This window comes from Chanodichthys erythropterus, chromosome 24 (genome assembly GCF_024489055.1).
Source record: "Chanodichthys erythropterus isolate Z2021 chromosome 24, ASM2448905v1, whole genome shotgun sequence".
Taxonomy (NCBI): domain Eukaryota; kingdom Metazoa; phylum Chordata; class Actinopteri; order Cypriniformes; family Xenocyprididae; genus Chanodichthys; species Chanodichthys erythropterus.
In genome coordinates, this window is record NC_090244.1 from 24367527 (window position 1) to 24384682 (window position 17156).

At 36.4% G+C, this 17156-nt stretch overlaps 2 protein-coding genes and 3 non-coding genes across 12 annotated transcripts in view; 2 read left to right on the forward strand and 3 right to left on the reverse strand.

Moving 5' to 3' along the window:
• Positions 1-120: 120 nt before the first annotated feature.
• Positions 121-6287, reverse strand: pdcd2l (programmed cell death 2-like). Its single transcript, XM_067378824.1, has 6 exons — positions 5797-6287; positions 4673-4836; positions 4138-4551; positions 3089-3202; positions 1412-1569; positions 121-273 (listed from the first exon to the last, which is right to left on the reverse strand). The coding sequence occupies exons 1-6, from the start codon at positions 5899-5901 to the stop codon at positions 143-145; spliced, it is 1086 nt and encodes a 361-aa protein (XP_067234925.1). The 5' UTR covers positions 5902-6287; the 3' UTR covers positions 121-142.
• Positions 2092-17156, forward strand: part of ces2b (carboxylesterase 2b) — a 45027-nt gene continuing 29962 nt past the window's right edge. For 2 of the 8 annotated variants that reach the window (XM_067378813.1, XM_067378814.1), the window contains exons 1-4: positions 8846-9411; positions 15862-16051; positions 16172-16300; positions 16400-16533. In XM_067378813.1, coding sequence (XP_067234914.1) covers positions 9299-9411; positions 15862-16051; positions 16172-16300; positions 16400-16533 — 566 coding nt within the window. In that variant the 5' untranslated portion in view covers positions 8846-9298. Of the gene's footprint in view, positions 2403-8845; positions 9412-14888; positions 14985-15861; positions 16052-16161; positions 16301-16399; positions 16534-17156 lie in introns of those variants that run through there. The other 6 variants (XM_067378817.1, XM_067378815.1, XM_067378818.1 and 3 more) reach the window with 6 other exon arrangements.
• On the reverse strand, positions 5289-5361 carry trnar-acg (transfer RNA arginine (anticodon ACG)). Its single transcript has one exon. It is a non-coding gene; the product is annotated as a tRNA-Arg (tRNA).
• Positions 6293-6365, forward strand: trnar-acg (transfer RNA arginine (anticodon ACG)). The gene has a single exon. It is a non-coding gene; the product is annotated as a tRNA-Arg (tRNA).
• Positions 7418-7490, reverse strand: trnar-acg (transfer RNA arginine (anticodon ACG)). The gene has a single exon. It is a non-coding gene; the product is annotated as a tRNA-Arg (tRNA).

Below are 17156 nucleotides of genomic sequence, written 5' to 3' on the forward strand. Positions count from 1 at the left end.
TCAACAATTATTTTTTATAATAATATTTGAATAAAGGGTGAAGATGTCAATTTTCCTAGGCCAGCCACTACTGTATATATTAAATAATAAATCACAAGATGAAGGTCTATTAATAAATTATCTTTATTGATGATAAACAATATCATTTGAAGAGCTTTTGGTCAGGATCGGGCTGGACAAAAAGAAATTCTTCCACTGGAACCACTGATCCAGATTTCCAACAACTGTTTCTGCAAGTGTAAACCAGAACTGTTCCGAACTCCAGTGAAATGTCTGAGAAGACAAAAACAAATCAGATCTTACACTACAAACAGTAAAAAAATAACAAGTAAGACGTAATGCACAGTTTAGCCATTCATTATTGCAAAATACATCCTAAAAAAGGGTGATCAGTCTTGTATCAGAGGGATAGTTTGAGATAATTACTGTCAGACTGTACATTGCATTATACTGTATTTCATGACTGCTTACCAAAATAGATCAATAAACAGACATGAAATATTGATTTGAGTTCTAAATCATCTCACATTTGAGTATGGAGTTTGGGACCCTGGCCCTCGCAGCACCTCACCTTGATAGCCTATTGCAACATGACGCTGGCGGGGGTCTATTCTATCCCATGGCCATGAGGGGTGTCAGAGGCAGCTTTATAAAACCTTATTATTAATAGTTGTATCAATATTTCCATTATTATTATTATTATTATTATTGCTATTATAATTACTACTATTATCATTACTATCAATGGCTGTATCAATATTATTATTATTATTATTATTATTATTATTATTATTATTATTATTGCTATTACTACTGCTACTATTATCTTATTTGTCCTCTTCCTGATCCTTTAACCTCCCCCCTCATTCCGGATGAAATGAGTATATTCGTTAATATGTTTATCATTACTACTACTGCTAATACTATTATTACTATTTGTCATTTCTTATTAATTGGATTTATCATTATTATTATTGTTATTATTATTATTAATATTGCTATTACTGTTACTTTTGTCATCTTTCTCATCCCTCATTTATCGTTTTTTTTTTTTTTCTTTTTCTGTTTTTTTCTCCTCTTGTGTGATACTATTACCCTCTTCATCATTATTATTGTCATATATATTCATATATATTTCCACTACCACACCCAGTTACACTTACATTCACACACACAAACACACCCAAATTGTAGTGTTATGTATGTTTTGTTGGTCTTTGTATTTGTTTTCTGCATTTAATTTGTTTTCTGTAATTATTGTAATTGTCTGTTTTGCATAATAAAAAAATAAAAAATAAAAAATAAAAAAATCATCTCACATTTTCGTGTAAATAAATTTGCAATCAATTTAATGACAAAGAATTCAAACATTTGGTTTTTAAGAATATATTTTAAAAACATCCATACTTACCTAAATTTGTGCCTGCACTACTGAGTAAACTGACCAATGCAGGCATGAGCTGAAATTCGAAAACTCTCGGGCTGCTGCAGTGACCACAGAATGGCACCATCTGATTAACATTGGAAGGCGGCTCTGTTATAAATAGAGGTGATCCACTCCAACTGTATCTATAAGGTGAGATGTAACACATTTGATTAAAACATGAGTACAAAATTAAACTATTGGGTGTATAATACAATGAATGTTCACATTTTCTTATGTAGAAAACACTGGTAGTTTTCCAGTGTTTTTCTATGTAAACATGGACGTTGTTTTGCATGTTTTGCGTGTTTTTGGCAGAGAAGCACGAGCTGTACAGGTTCCACCCTCTTCTGTAAAGTGGGGCAGGGAGCAGCAGTTCATTTGCATTTAAAGATTGTTATGGATGTTGTTGATATTGCTATTTACCTGTTTCAATGTTTTTATTTGCTTGCTTTTAAGTTAAGGCCATATATGCTTGAATGCTTGAATGATTATGAAATTAAGTAACTGCAATACTTCCTTTGCTTGTTATAGGATAAGATGACTAAGCAACAGTTGTGAAAGTTAGGTTTTTTTTACAGCAGTAAGATTGGATCATAGAGATTGATCAATTGATGAGTAATATGAAGTTGGAGTGTCCCAAAAATTAGTATAAAAGTCTAAGGAGTAAAAGGCCTCCTCAGATGCTGCCTGAGTTAAGCGTAGAAGGACATCTGATACCATAACGAGGGGCGCTTAACAGCATCTCCAATATTGCTGGGTAAAGCTAGGATATAGAGCTTTTTAGCTTAAGCTGATTTAAGTTTTTTTTGTTTTATTTTGCATTAACTGCTTTGTATTGTAATCAATAAAAGAGATATTTTATTGTTACGTTTGCTTTGCCTTCTGTGAGACTTTACTTATAACTACAAACTGAGCCTCGACAAAGAACAACCACAAGGTTCTACGTCATTCCTGAAGGACTTCAACCTGCTGGTGGGTGAGTATCTTATGGTTTAGGCTAGATTTGACTTTCCTTACCCTACCTGAATAATCCTAGGGTTAGATACATGATACATGCACAAAAACAGCTTGTTTTTTCTTCCACTCAAAAATGGGCATTTACAACATGGTGTAATAAATGATCTGTGGGGTATTTTGAGCTGAAATTTCACAGACACGTTCTGGGGACAACTGAGACTTATATTACATCTTGTAAAAAGGGGCACAATAGGTCCCTTTTAACAAACATTTGTACAAATGGCCCCTAATACAATGCTCCAGGGCTCAGGATTAAAAAAAATTAAGATGCTCCTTGAATTATTATTACAGTAATGGTTCTAAGTTCATTTAGAATTGGAAATGACCAAAAGAATGGCTTGCGGTTCTGTGAAGGAACCGACAGAAACGGTCAGACTGGACTGCTCTGTTTTCAACTCCTCCTCTGACAAATCTTGGTGATTAGTTAAATCCAGACAGGATTTTAAGGCTTTTTTCTGAATCTTTCTGACTGGCTCATTAAAAAGGATGAGTTTGAAAGAGTAATTTATTCATTAATCAGACAAAGCTTTCCTGACTGGGAATTTTAAATTATTGTGCAACCCTTTGCACACCCTATGTGCAACTATGTTAGTCACAGTGGAGCATTTTTTTTAACTGAACATCAATATAAAAATATACAATCACCGTAACACTTGTTCAGGACAAAGAGATATTTTCTTCATGAAACTGGTGAACACTTCATCTCCATGCTTGACTGTGGCCTTCTCATATTCCTCCTGAGCGTCCCCACCTGCACAACTAAAAAAAGTATAGAAAATGATTTGTTACATGACTAAAAGACAATTTAAGGAGAGGTTTATATACATTTAGCCATGTAGTGTAACATTCATTACACTTTTATTCAGAGATTTTATGTCAGAGATCCAGTGAAAAGGCAGTAGACAGTGCAAGACATTACAAGTAACATGCATTATGTAATCAGATTACTTTTGATGTAACAAGTAAAGTAACACATTACTTTACAAACATGCCAAATATTAAATATAAAAAGGATTACAATGTAATTACATTGATTTTACTGGGAGGAAAAAAAAGAAGATTTCAGGGGTTTTGATTGCGAAGATCCTGAGTGTGACTGCCAAATGAGATAACCAAGAGGTTATGTACATTTTACAAGTAATGTACAATGTACATTGGTTTTCACTTTAACAGGACATCCCACCCTGCAAAAACTCATTTCAGGGAGGTAGCATGCACCCCCTCTAATAAAAAGAATAATGTATTATAGCCTACAATATTATATTACATTATATTATACACTAAATGAGCTAATTTCAAATTTGATGCCTGCTACAGGTCTCAAAAAAGTTGGCACAGGGGCAACAAATGGCTGAAAAAGCAAGACATTTTGCAAAGATTCAGCTGGGAGAACATCTATCTACTAATTAAGTTAGTAGAAACTTAATTTGTAGAATATTGTGGAAAACAATGTTCCTCAACGTCAAATTGCAAAAGCTTTGCAAATCTTATCATCTACACTGCATAACATCATCAAAAGATTCAGAATAGGAATACTTCCAGAAACCACTTGCGGTAAACACAATCCGCCGTGCCATCTGCAGATGCCAACTAAAGCTCTATCATGCAAAAAAGAAGCCATATGTGAACATGGTCCTGGTTGTAATATTCAGGTTGTAACTTTCCTCAACACAGATTGTAGAACCAATCCTCACCTTCGAGTCTCCCCAACAATCACTCCTTCCCTTTCCTCATACTCTCTAAGCAGTTCGTTTTCATGATCCGTATCATGAAATCCATCCAAGTCTGTTTCCTCCATAACGCTTATGTAGAATGCCTGGAAAATGGGCACATCGGTGGGTTGGATGGCACTTTGCTGATCCACACCTCCATCAATGCACAGGTCCTGAAATTTGCTGCTGACATCAGTTCCTTCACAAACACTGTCATTTGGCAGTTGTACACTGCTTTCAGCCACATTCGCTTGCTCTTCATCGTCCATCCCCCAATCATCAGCTTCATCACACCAGTCTGTTCTGGACATTGCAGATTCTGTAATTGTTGTGGTTTTGTTGTGTTGTCTTCCTTTGATGTCGTCATCCAAGCACTGAGAACGCAGGACGATCCAACTAGGTATAAACAGAGGCGACATGTTCAGAATATCAGAAAATAAAATGTTTCAAGCAATAGTAATAGAAACAGAACACATCAGATATGAAAATGGCCTAATCTAAAATGACAAGACGTTACCTTTCTGATTTGCCACAGCACTGTGGATTGGTGCAGGCAAATACATTGATGGTTCTGTGATACGGAGACGCCGCAAGGGGGCAGTAGACTTGCACAACATGAGACAGGCCTCTTTGACACAGACGGCATATGGGATACTGGAGAGTGATTATTGGAAGCAGGTCCTATTAAAATTAAAATTCAATTAATATAAATATGAATAAAAAATAATAATAATAGTAATAAAAAAATGTGTATGTATATATATATATATATATATATATATATATATATATATATATATATATATATATATATATATATATATATATATATATATATAATGAATAACTATGCATAACTATCTGCAAAAACTAATGCTTTTTTTTGCCAGGCATATATGACAAAACATATATTGATGTTATATATTATATTAATGTTCTCTGAGAAATGCTATGAAACTTTTTATTTTATTCCATTTTAATTTTTTGCCAGTCTACGTGCTTCTCTGAACATGTGGTGACTTGGCAAAAAAAAAAAATAGAATCAGCTGTATCGCGCATTCGCTCCCATTTATTAATCTGCATATTGGAATATATCGGTTTCGAAGACAAACGAATTCGAAGTTCAAAAGAACCGAGCCAGCCAGGAGTCGAACCTAGAATCTTCTGATCCGTAGTCAGACGCGTTATCCATTGCGCCACTGGCCCGATACAAAACATAGTCGCACATACGGGAACTCTCAGTATACCGATGATCTGATTCAACACACGATTAAAATTATTTTATGACAGCTGTGTGAGAAATTTTAAATTACGTCGTTGTAAAACAAATTTCAAATACCTCAAAGTCATTTGTAATAACCGAGATTTATCTTACATGAGCGAGTTAGTAGCCCCACAGTTAGCTAACTGGCTAACGATAGCCTGCCTGATTTTAAGCACTTTAAAAAGCTACAATTTCAATGTTTACTTAAACAAGTAAAGAAACCTGATTTAAAGATATTAATATGTCAAAGATATTTTCTGTCTACATGAGGAATTTTATTAACTTCGAGATAATTACGTAGCTGTCAAACAGAGTCTTTAGCCTTTAGCATGATACAATCCTTTAGCTAGTATATGTACAAATTACGTTTCCTTTACCGGTCTGTCTCCGATTTTGTTTGTGCAATAAGATGTGTTTATCTTCTTGTCAATAACTCCATCACATATTCCAACGAGGACTGTCTCGTGTATCGATGTTGCCATGATTATTGAGCAGAAATCCTCAGTCCATGTGCTTCTCTGAACATGTGGAGACTAAAGTTGACACTCGGTGCCATTTACTGAATCGTTTTGATATTAACAACCTTAAAACGTGTTTTATCGAATCGATAATGGGTTATAATTGATATTCAATCAAAAAGTATCTGTTAAATATAAACTCTTTTTTTTTTGTTTTTTTGTTAAGCAAATTGGTCTATGTCTGTAAGATTGAAGATTTAAATGATTGCAAACAGTTGATTCCGCTAAATAAACTACATATATTATTTTTACTACTTGTACATATGACTTAATGTAATTTATATATTAAATATGAATGTTGATGTTTGTAAATTTTTAATTTTGAATTAGTGTACTTCGATATTAGTTTTATATCGGGCCAGTGGCGCAATGGATAACGCGTCTGACTACGGATCAGAAGATTCTAGGTTCGACTCCTGGCTGGCTCGGTTCTTTTGAACTTCGATTCTCGAACCTACATTTTGCGGGCGCTAATAAAGTCAAGCATGGATGCTCGCATAAATGCGTAGCAAAAATATACACATTCGTTCATATCATTTAAAAAAGAAGTCTACAACTCATGCGAACTGCTTCTTTGGCTGAATACGAATTCTTTCGCTTCTTGTTATCTTCAAGAAAAAAGCATACAGGCCAACAAAAATCATTTGCTAAACTGACTGAACTACGCTGAAAAAAGAGGTAAAAGGTGACCTAAACCGAGTTTTTAACTTAAGCCATATGGCATTTAAAGAGTACAAGTCTACTGCCCTCTCGCGGCATTTCTAATCAGAAAGTTAAAAGTCATGTCTGTAAAATGCATCTTTTTCATAGAATAACTCTCCTGCTGGAATGAGCTGCACTATTGGCGCCTGAATAACGTGACATATGGGAAACTTCATGTAAAAATATTTCTTTTGATTTAGTTCAGGTAAATACGTTGGATAGTTGCATGGACATGCCGCGAGAGGGCAGTGCGGTTCACTGCTTTGCACAACCTGAGAGATATTTTTTATTTGTACAAGTTTGTAAAAATGTTTTGTGTTTGGCTGAGCTCGGAGTGTAAACTTTGGATATTTGCAATACAACCGAAAACTGGTTCTGTAAAGAATGCAAATTAAAAAAAAAAAAAAAAAAAACTGAAATAATGATTTCGGAGGATTTTAGATCATTTTAGTTACACTTTAGCTCTTTCTCTTTAACTCTACTCTTTAGGCTACTCTTGGTGCTGGATGTTAAATCATATGTTTGTCTGTTTTTTCTAAAAGCTTTGACGTTTTTATTTTCGGAAGATAAACAAAACAGTGGCGTATTCGACAAAATGTATTCAAATGAAAAGGAATCATTTCAGTCGAGTTCTAAAGATAGTTTTTATGACATGCTGAAGTGACTCAGATTAATCTGAATTTTCACATACAGTTTATGTGCGCCCTGTAAACTGTTTGTTGGAAAAACCTGTTTAAAAACGGCGCAAACGAACTCGAGAATCGAAGTTCAAAAGAACCGAGCCAGCCAGGAGTCGAACCTAGAATCTTCTGATCCGTAGTCAGACGCGTTATCCATTGCGCCACTGGCCCGATATGTGAACTCATTTTACACACAGAACTCCGAGTAAATTATTTCATTATAACTCTGCAAGGTAGGGTTATCAAAATGGCTGAAAAACTAAATTAAAGTGCATAATTTCAGTTAGGGGAAAAAAGCTTTGGCTTGTCTCCTGAAGCCACAAGAGGGCGCAATGAGCAAAATATTAATGCACCGCATTAAATGTTTATTCAAAGCAATGAAACAACATGACTCAATAAAAAAGTATGAAGTTTAAACTAACGTTTATAAATCAAATATAATTTCGTAAATTGCATAAACAATGGTATCGCGAGTGCAACGGTCAAAAGATCTCAGACTAGCGCTTGTTTACATAGACAACAATGGAAAAGCAGTGCAGAAAACGCATTCTGTGTGTGTGAGTCTATGGTGTGAACCTGATGTGAGAAGCTTGGTTACGGTTTTGACGTAACCAATATCTTCTCAGCGTTGAGCTTCTATATTTCTGCAATGTTTCTGATGTAAAGATCAGTGGGGTCAACTGGATCATCTAACTAAAACATTAGACGCAACAACGACATCATCGCATCTTGTACACCACACGCAAACCTAAAATTCGAGTGTGTCGTTTTTGCATTCGAATATGGATTTTTATTTTAAAAAAAAAATCGATGAATATTCGAAACTCGAATTTTAACTTGACAGCCCTACTGCAAGGTATTCAAATGTGAAAAGTTTTAAAACTATCTTCATTATGTACCTGAACCGCGACAAGTGAAGCTAATCATCACTAAGTTTTAAAGCAAAGTTATATCACATTAAAATAACTAACATTGTTCTGTTTGTAGGTTGAAAGACACATCCATATATCATATGTGATCTGTAGGTAGGTCCATGTAAGGTGATTAAAATCCTCATCACTTTGTCATTATGAATGTGCACTAGGGTAAAGGGAGTCTCTACAAAGTTCAGTGTGTTGCCAGGTCGAAAGAAAACACACCAATACATAATTGTGCGACTATACAAGCTTACCTAATATGACCTCCTTTACTGTCTGTCAGTCAGTGCTAGGCACAGATCAGTAGTTCTCAACCTTTTTGACTCTAAGGGGCCCCTTTACCCATTGTAAAAGTCACCATGAAATCAAAATCGAAAAGTCTATCTCTCTTAATGGAATTTTGTATTATTTATTATAAATTATTTATCCGTACATTTCGTTATTTCTGTTTATTTAATTCAAAATAACTTCCCCTCCCGCTCTGATGTTTCTTTTGGCTTGAGGGGGACAACCTGTCACTTGCATGAGAGTGACCAATAGCAAACTACAATCATCCAAACAATCCCTGAAGGTCAAAATCAAGTCGCCCCCTCACAAATTTTTTCCTGTTCAAAAAGCTGCTTCACCCGGATATATGTCACAATAGGGAAGAAATGACTATCACACCTTCTGTTTCTGCTTACAATAGTTGTTTTAAGTCATCTTTGGGCCACACTGGAAGTTTGCTGATGTCCCCATATGGGCCCTGGGTCCCCTGGTTGACAACAACTGGCATAGATAAGATAGATGTGTTTATAAGATAGATGAATTGTAAGATTTCACATTTATGAATAACAAATTCACGCCCGAACCCAAATACTCGTGAAAATAGTGACCCTCAAAGTATTGAAGATCACAGAATTACATTAAATTTACATTTTTAGGAACAGTGTTTAGTTTATTGCATTTGGCCTCCCTTGAAATCGCGGCTTTGATGAATCTGGCAACCTCAGTACTCATAGCGAAGTTCAAAGTGTAGCCAGATTACGCAGTTGTGTAAATAACCGTGCAGAGCTCTTGTCAATGCTCATTCTGCTGCAGGACTGTATACGGCATAGCGATGAGGGAGTCTGTCGTGCTTTCACTCTGCATGCTGGTCGCACTGACTTTCCAAAACACAGTGAAAGCAGAGGAAGGTAAGTCAGATTCATGTGTAATAAATTAGTGTGTTTACTTGCATAACAGTAGGCCTACGCTAACTGTCAAAAACAGCTTTATTGTAAAGGTAAAAAAAAAAAAAAAAAAAAAAGGCATTTACACAAGCTTTGAAGCAATCACGTTTTAATGCGTTTAACGTCAAAAAGTGATCAGACATGCACGCGCACACTGACGACACCGTCAGAACGCATGCAAATAAGTTTACAAATTATTGGGTGAAAGTGTAAGACTTCGGTAAAGTCACATTCGGACTTCTGATAAATTCAGACTTTCCAATAAATGTGCAATAAATTAATGTTTGCGCATTTTAAGCAGCGACATGATATTGACAACCATCGACTGTCAACTTGCAACATTTTTCACAGTCGATCAAAAAAGGCAAATATTGTTTTAATGGCATATTTACTTGTGAATGTCCACTGAATGTCCAATGTAGTGTGATTAACAAGGCTATTGAATACGGATGTCCGAATGTGCGAATATAAAACCAACTTTACCGAAGTAAGTGGAAGTAGGTGTGTCGATAGGGTTTTGCTTTAAAAACATTGGCTGCGTTCGAAAACTGTAAAATGCTGCCTTCCGAGGAAACATTTCAAGGTAGTAAGGCATCAAGGCACGTCCGAATCCAATGTTAGCTTCACTTCTTCTCTCATGAGATACCTTCCTCAGATCGATTTTTATGGAGTCAAATTAATGCCTAAAGTTTTGCACAAAAATAAAGTTTTGCAAAACACAAAAAAGAAATGAGCAAGAAAAAAATGTTTTGCAAACAAAAATAAAGAATTGCAAATGAAAAATAAAGTATTGAGCGGCAAAAAAAATTGCAAACAAAAATAATAAATTGCAAAATAAAATATAGTGCAGAAATAAAAATATAATCAATTACAAAAATCAATGACAGCTGTAATCCTATTTTATCTTTGCCACATATTTTTCATGCTCAAACCATAGGGCTCAAACCTACTAAATCATTTGCAACGCTCATTTTATTCTGCGTTTCAGTCAAGCGTGCGCTCACGATACCGGTTTTTCTTTGCGCTGCACTTTTCTGTGCGGATCTCTTTATGGCACTAGTTTGACGTGGGGGTGGAGTCAAGAAAAGGGGGCACGCCCCCGCGAAACACGTCATCGGCAGGAGACGCAGATCGCAACAGAGACAGAGCGCATTTATTATAATCTGAAAAACAATCCAACCGTCTCCAGGCTGCCTTCTTGTCTTATCTAACTCATTACAAAAAACAGAACAATGCCTAAAAGGTGCTGTGTGACAAGGTGTACAGCTAACAAGCTAAAAAACCCAGAAATAAGTTTTTATAAGCTGTCGACCCCAAAAACGAATGTTTAAGGACACAAAAGTGGATACAGGCAGTGAGACAGAGCGCAACGGGTCATATTACTATAAGAAATGCATTGGAGCGGGTCGTAATCGGCGACTATGGAGTCAAATTAATGCCTTAAAGTTTTGCAAAACAAAAAAGAATTAAGCAATAAAAAGATGTTTTGCAAACAAAAATAAAGAATTGCAAAGGAAAAATAAAGTATTGAGCGGAACAAATACGTTTTGCAAACAAAAATAATAAATTGCTAAATAAAAGAAAAAAAAGTAGTGCAAAAATGAAAATATAATCAATTACAAAAATCAATGACAGCTGTAATCCTATTTTATCTTTGACACATATTTTTCATGCTCAAAACTACTAAATCATTTGCAACGCTCATTTTATTCTGCGTTTCAGTCAAGCGTGCGCTCAAGATACCGGTTTTCTTTTGCGCTGCATAGCTGTCAACATTGAACACTGAAAAATAAGGGAGATTTCCCGGAATCAATCCTCAAAATAAGGGATTTTTTTTTTTACACGATTATCAGGCGCGCCGTTGGCACGGGGGACAGGGGGTCAGGACCCCCGCAGTTTTGATAAGGGCTGCTTCAGTCAGTCACACTATATCATCTTTTAGCTTAGGATATTTTCTTTCAAATTAGACCAAATTTTCATTTTCACGTTTCTGTGAGCTTTCGTTCGTAAACAATCAACGGAAATGCGCTCTCGAACGGAGAAACGCGATCCAAACCATCGATCAAAGCATGCTAACGTTTTAGGACAGGTCAATGGTATATAAATCATGCCCGAACGTTAGCGTTTGTCAATCAAGCCAAATCGTCCATTCAGAAACCGAGAAATTTGGAGGCTGAACTCTCAGGTTGACGCGCGAGCTGGCTTGACTGAAGTTTTCGTGAGGATTTATAGTTTATGGACTGTTTTGATTTCGGTAAATACATCTAGAAAGGTAAAAGCATTGATGGCATCTATAAGAGATATCTGAAAGCGAAACTAAAGTGATATTGCCTCGTCCAGTGAGGAGGACGCACGAGAGGATATTGGTATGTGTATACTGTAATACTGCATTTACATGCTTATCAGTGGCGTGCACTTTGATCGTGAAAGTGAAAGTGCCCTTTGCGGTCGCATCGCGGTGCCCCCGTGTTCCCATTTCTCCCTATGTCCATTACAATTTATATACTTAATTTCCCGCGAGCCTTTCAAAGAAACTCCATGAGCGCGGAAAGACGCGTTCGGCGCATGCATACGTGCATCGCCCGTGCAAGCCACTTCACAGACACAGATAGTTGCGTGTTCTGAGTTAACACAATCAGAGCGTAAAAATACGGGATATTTTACGGGAAAATACTAAAACGGGAAGACAGCGGGAAAAGAGCTAAAATACGTGAAAAAACACAGAAAACAGCTGTGGCTGCACAGCCTGCACTTTTCTGTGCGGATCTCTTTATGGCACTGGTTTGACGTGGGGGTGGAGTCAAGAAACGGGGGCACGCCCCCGCGAAATGCATTGGAGGGGAACGTAATCGGCGACAGGTGAAATAATTCTTTGACATGGTTAAAAATAATGAATGGTTTGTTTTTGTTGGTTTGTTTTTGTTGGTTTGTTTAGCATATGTTGTCGCCGATTACGACCCCCTCCAATGCATTTCTTATAGTAATGCGACGTTTTGCACTGTCCCAGAATAAACAGACAGGAGATGAGATTCCAGTTTGAAAGCATCCAATGGGCTGTGGTTTATTTCCTGAACGTTTACAAACTAAACCGCGGGTATCAGGAGGTGTCTTACTTCCCCAAAAATAATAAAACGCAGAAGGAAAGCTTAACTAACGTTTTTTTCCCGCTTGACTAACGTTCCACTCCCCTCTTCTTTTTCTCCCCGCACGCTGTGTTAGCCCCTCCCTCCTAACTCTTTTTTCCCCTGAACACCTCCTCCCAACAGCAGGTGAATAAAGTAAAACCTATGAGTAAAACACATTTATAACAAAGAATAAACAGTGTCATCGCCACAGTAATATGACCATTGCGCTCTGTCTCACTGCCTGTATCCACTTTTGTGTCCTTAAACATTCGTTGTTTGGGGTCGACAGCTTATAAAAACTTATTTCTGGGTTTTTTAGCTTGTTAGCTGTAGGCCTACACCTTGTCACACAGCACCTTTTAGGCATTGATCTGTTTTTTTGTAATGAGTCAGAAAAGACAAGGCGGCAGCCTGGGCGTGGTTTTCAGATTATAATAAATGCGCTCTGTCTCTATGCTTGATCTGTTCTGTTCAGTGCCCAAGGAAGTCGACCGGAAGTTGAAGTCGGCCGGGTGCCGCCATCTTGTAGCAAAACTTCACTTGCGTTAGCATCCCCATTGACTCCCATTCATTTTGGCGTCACTTTGACAGTGAATAACTTTACATCTGAGACGTTTAAAGACTCCATTTGTCCATTATTTATTTCCAAAGATACACAAAAATGTATAAAGGGCTCCATTACCTTCTATGTTACATTATGGCCTTGTAGAAACAGTTTTTGTAAAAATAAGCTAACGATTGCGTCATAACCACTCGACTCTCTGTCGCACAGAAGAGAAGTTACCGTACAGACAGGAGGAGAAGCTCGCAGGCAATCGGGGAGATTATCTTAATATGGCGTACTGGCATTACATTTTAAAATACTATACAAAATAATTAATCAGAAAACTTACTCCTGCTCACTCACGCCAAAGAACTCCCCGCTCAAGCTCGCCGTCTCTGCAAGATTAACGATAGCAGTTTTCACGCACAGCTACTAGAAGATTTACATCTGTCAGACAGGTTGCTGACGTCATCAAGCTTAGTGTGAGTCTGCGCGTCAGAAAGGGAAGTGCTAAAAATCGCTAAAAATGGGCTTCACTTGACTCAATTGAGTTCCAATGGGGTCGCTGTGTCCATTTCTTTTACTGTCTATGGTTCTGTTTCGATCTGCGTCTCCTGCCGATGACGTGTTTCGCAGGGGCGTGCCCCCGTTTCTTGACTCCACCCCCACGTCAAACCAGTGCCATAAAAAGAACCGCACAGAAAAGTGCAGCGCAAAAGAAAACCGGTATCGTGAGCGCACGCTTGTCTGAAACGCAGAATAAAATGAGAGTTGCAAATGATTTGGTAGGTTTGAGCATGAAAAATATGTGGCAAAGATAAAATAGGATTACAGCTGTCATTGATTTTTGTAATTGATTATATTTTTATTTTTGCACTACCTTATTTTATTTTGCAATGTATTGTTTTTGTTTGCAAAACTTATTTTTTTCCGCTCAATACTTTATTTTTCCTTTGCAATTCTTTATTTTTGTTTGCAAAACATTTTTTTATTGCTCAATTCTTTTTTGTGTTTTGCAAAACTTTATTTTTGTGCAAAACTTTAGGCATTAATTTGACTCCATAGATTTTTGAAGGAAGCATAGATGTATCCTTAGCTGCCTTTGATATCCCACAATCCTGTGCTTTCCATTCTGTGACAGTTGAGCTAGAAAAATAAAGATGGCGTCTGAAAGTTGCGTTTGCTGCTCAGTTTGTGTATAAATGTACGATTTTGATCAACAATTTTGATATCATTTCTATCGAGAAGTTACTACTGTAGTAATTAAATATTTGTTTAATTCTCACCAAAGCTCGCGCTATATAGCTGTAGATCATTAAACTGTTATGCTGCCTCAGAAGTCTGTCCGAAATCAATTTCGTGAGGTACCTTCATGCACAAATGCTGCCGTGCAAGTCATTCTCTTATAAGATAGCAAGGCAGCAAGACAGCTACCTAGGTTTGATTTCGCACAGACTTCTGAAGCAATGTAATAGTTTAATGATCTACAGCAAAATAGCGCAAGCTTTGGTGAGAACTAAACAAATATTTAATTATTACAATAGTAATTTCTCGATAGAAATTATATCAAAATTGAAATATGTTGGCCAAAATCGTACATTTATACACAAACTGAGCAGCAAACGCAACTTTCGGACGCCATCTTTATTTTTCTAGCTCAACTGTCACAGAATGGAAAGCAGAGGATTGTGGGATATCAAAGGCAGCTAAGGATACATCCATGCTTCCTTCAAAAATCGATCTGAGGAGGGTATCTCATGAGACAGGAAGTGAAGCTAACATTGGATTCGGACGTGCCTTGATGCCTTCCTACCTTGAAATGTGTCCTCAGAAGGCAGCATGTGAGCACAGAGACTGTTGTGTAGACTGTAAGTATTTAAATTGTTTAACTTTTTTAAATGATTGATGTTTAATATGAATAAATAGCGCTCATAAACGGCCGTCGATGGCATTCTCAAGTGAAACAAGTCGAGGCTTGGACCCGGAAACGGCGTTCTTTATGTCACGACTTTACAAGCGGATAGATACATAGTTGTGTCACAGATGGAGTAGGTCTCTATGCTGTAGCACGTAGAGCATATATAAATCAAATACATATAAATAAAATGACAAAAATAATCAATATATAAAGATGTATAAAATAGTTTCAGAGGAAGTATAGCACATGAAAATTTAATTGAAATAAAATAAATACAAATTATAAAATAATTAGAAGCCTATAAAATAGTTTCAGATAAAGTATAGCAGATGTAGCATATTCAAATTAAAATATAATGTATGAAATGCATATAAAATAAATACATAAGTATAAAAAATAAAATACTTTCAGCGGGGTTATAGCATATGTAAATTAAATTAAAATCAATAAAACAATATAAAATGATAAAATAGTACAAAATGTATAAAATATTTTAATTAAGCATGTGAATTGTCATAAAATTTAAATATTCAAATTCTTTGAAATTTTCAGGACAAGCAACTGTTACTTTTTTGTATTTATATGCTATTTTAACTGAAAATTAATAGCAAATCATACTGTGGAAAAAATAGCTTTAACCTGTTAGTGTTTCACTGTACTGCCCATGGTACCACATACCTTTCAAAAGAGAACAAAACCATGCATATTCTGCAAATGTTTCAAGAAAAGCATTTAATTTACTTGGGGTATGTCTTTTTTAGGTGTTTTAGACAAATTTGACAGGAATGCTTCGGGGTTAAAGTCTCTTTTTTTAATGAATTACACAGGACCTGTCCTGCAAACCAAATTTGGGGCCCTGAAAGGGTCACATATGAAAGCAAAGGGAAAGGACACGGTTGTCCATTCCTACCTGGGTATTCCGTTTGCCAAGCCACCCGTGGGTTCACTGAGACTCGCTCCACCCCAACCTGCAGAGAAATGGGACGGAGTGAGAGATGCTACAAAACAGCCACTCATGTGAGAATAAAACCAAGCTAATCCACTTGTAGATCAATGCTTGTGCTTCAGGTCCTGCTTTACATTGGGCATTAAGTGGTGACACTTGAGTTACTCTGTGTCTGGTCCAGGTGTCTGCAGGATAAGCAGGTACTTGAAGACTTGGTAGCCAATATATCTATGAATATAGAGGTTCCTGATTCAGCAGAGGACTGTCTTTATCTCAACGTCTACACACCTTCTAAACCTGGAGCAAATGACAAGTTGCCTGTAAGTGTAAATGATTTGGTTGAGCATTGTTGCTTTTTCATGCATATATGTTTATGTATTTTAATATTGTTTTTTTTTTTTTTTTTAATGTTGCAAAAGGTTATGGTGTGGATCCATGGTGGAGGTTTTTTAATGGCCTCTGCGTCCATGTTTGACGGACATGTTTTGGCTGCCTATCAGGATGTAGTTGTTGTCCTGATTCAATACAGGCTTGGCCTACTTGGATTTTTTAGGTAAAACTAATTGTTACCAATATAAAGATCTAACAAAATCCAAAATGGTTTTAGTTAATTCTAAAACATGCTAGCAACTTGCTAAAACATCTTAAAAACATGCTAGCAAAATGTTAGCAATTTTCTAAAATATGCTAGCAATATGCTAAAATATTTTAAAAACGTGTTAACAACCTTTAACTACATGATAGAAAATTAACATGCTAGAACACGAATGTAACTTATATAGAAAGACGTGCACTCGTAATAGTTATGAATGGGAGAAAGTGCAATGTGCAATATAGTGGAATAAGTCCCACCTTCTAAATAAAAGAGCCAATCAGCGTTTTGAGACGTTCAAGCATACATCAACGTTTATCTTCAAGCTTTACTATCTCGTTCTAAATAATATCACTGCCAATATATTGAAGCACTTTTTCTTGTTATACCTGTCCATGTGTTAGAGTAACATTAAAAAATGACACATCGAACATTAAAGTTTAGGTTTGGTTTGCATTCAGCAGGCCATCCATGTGTCTTCGGACTTTAGACTTACATGTAATCTGTTTGAACAGCCATAACTCCTACTAGTTCATGATTGTGATGCTTTAGAATCTCTGATTAGAGTAATTTATTCAGCACAA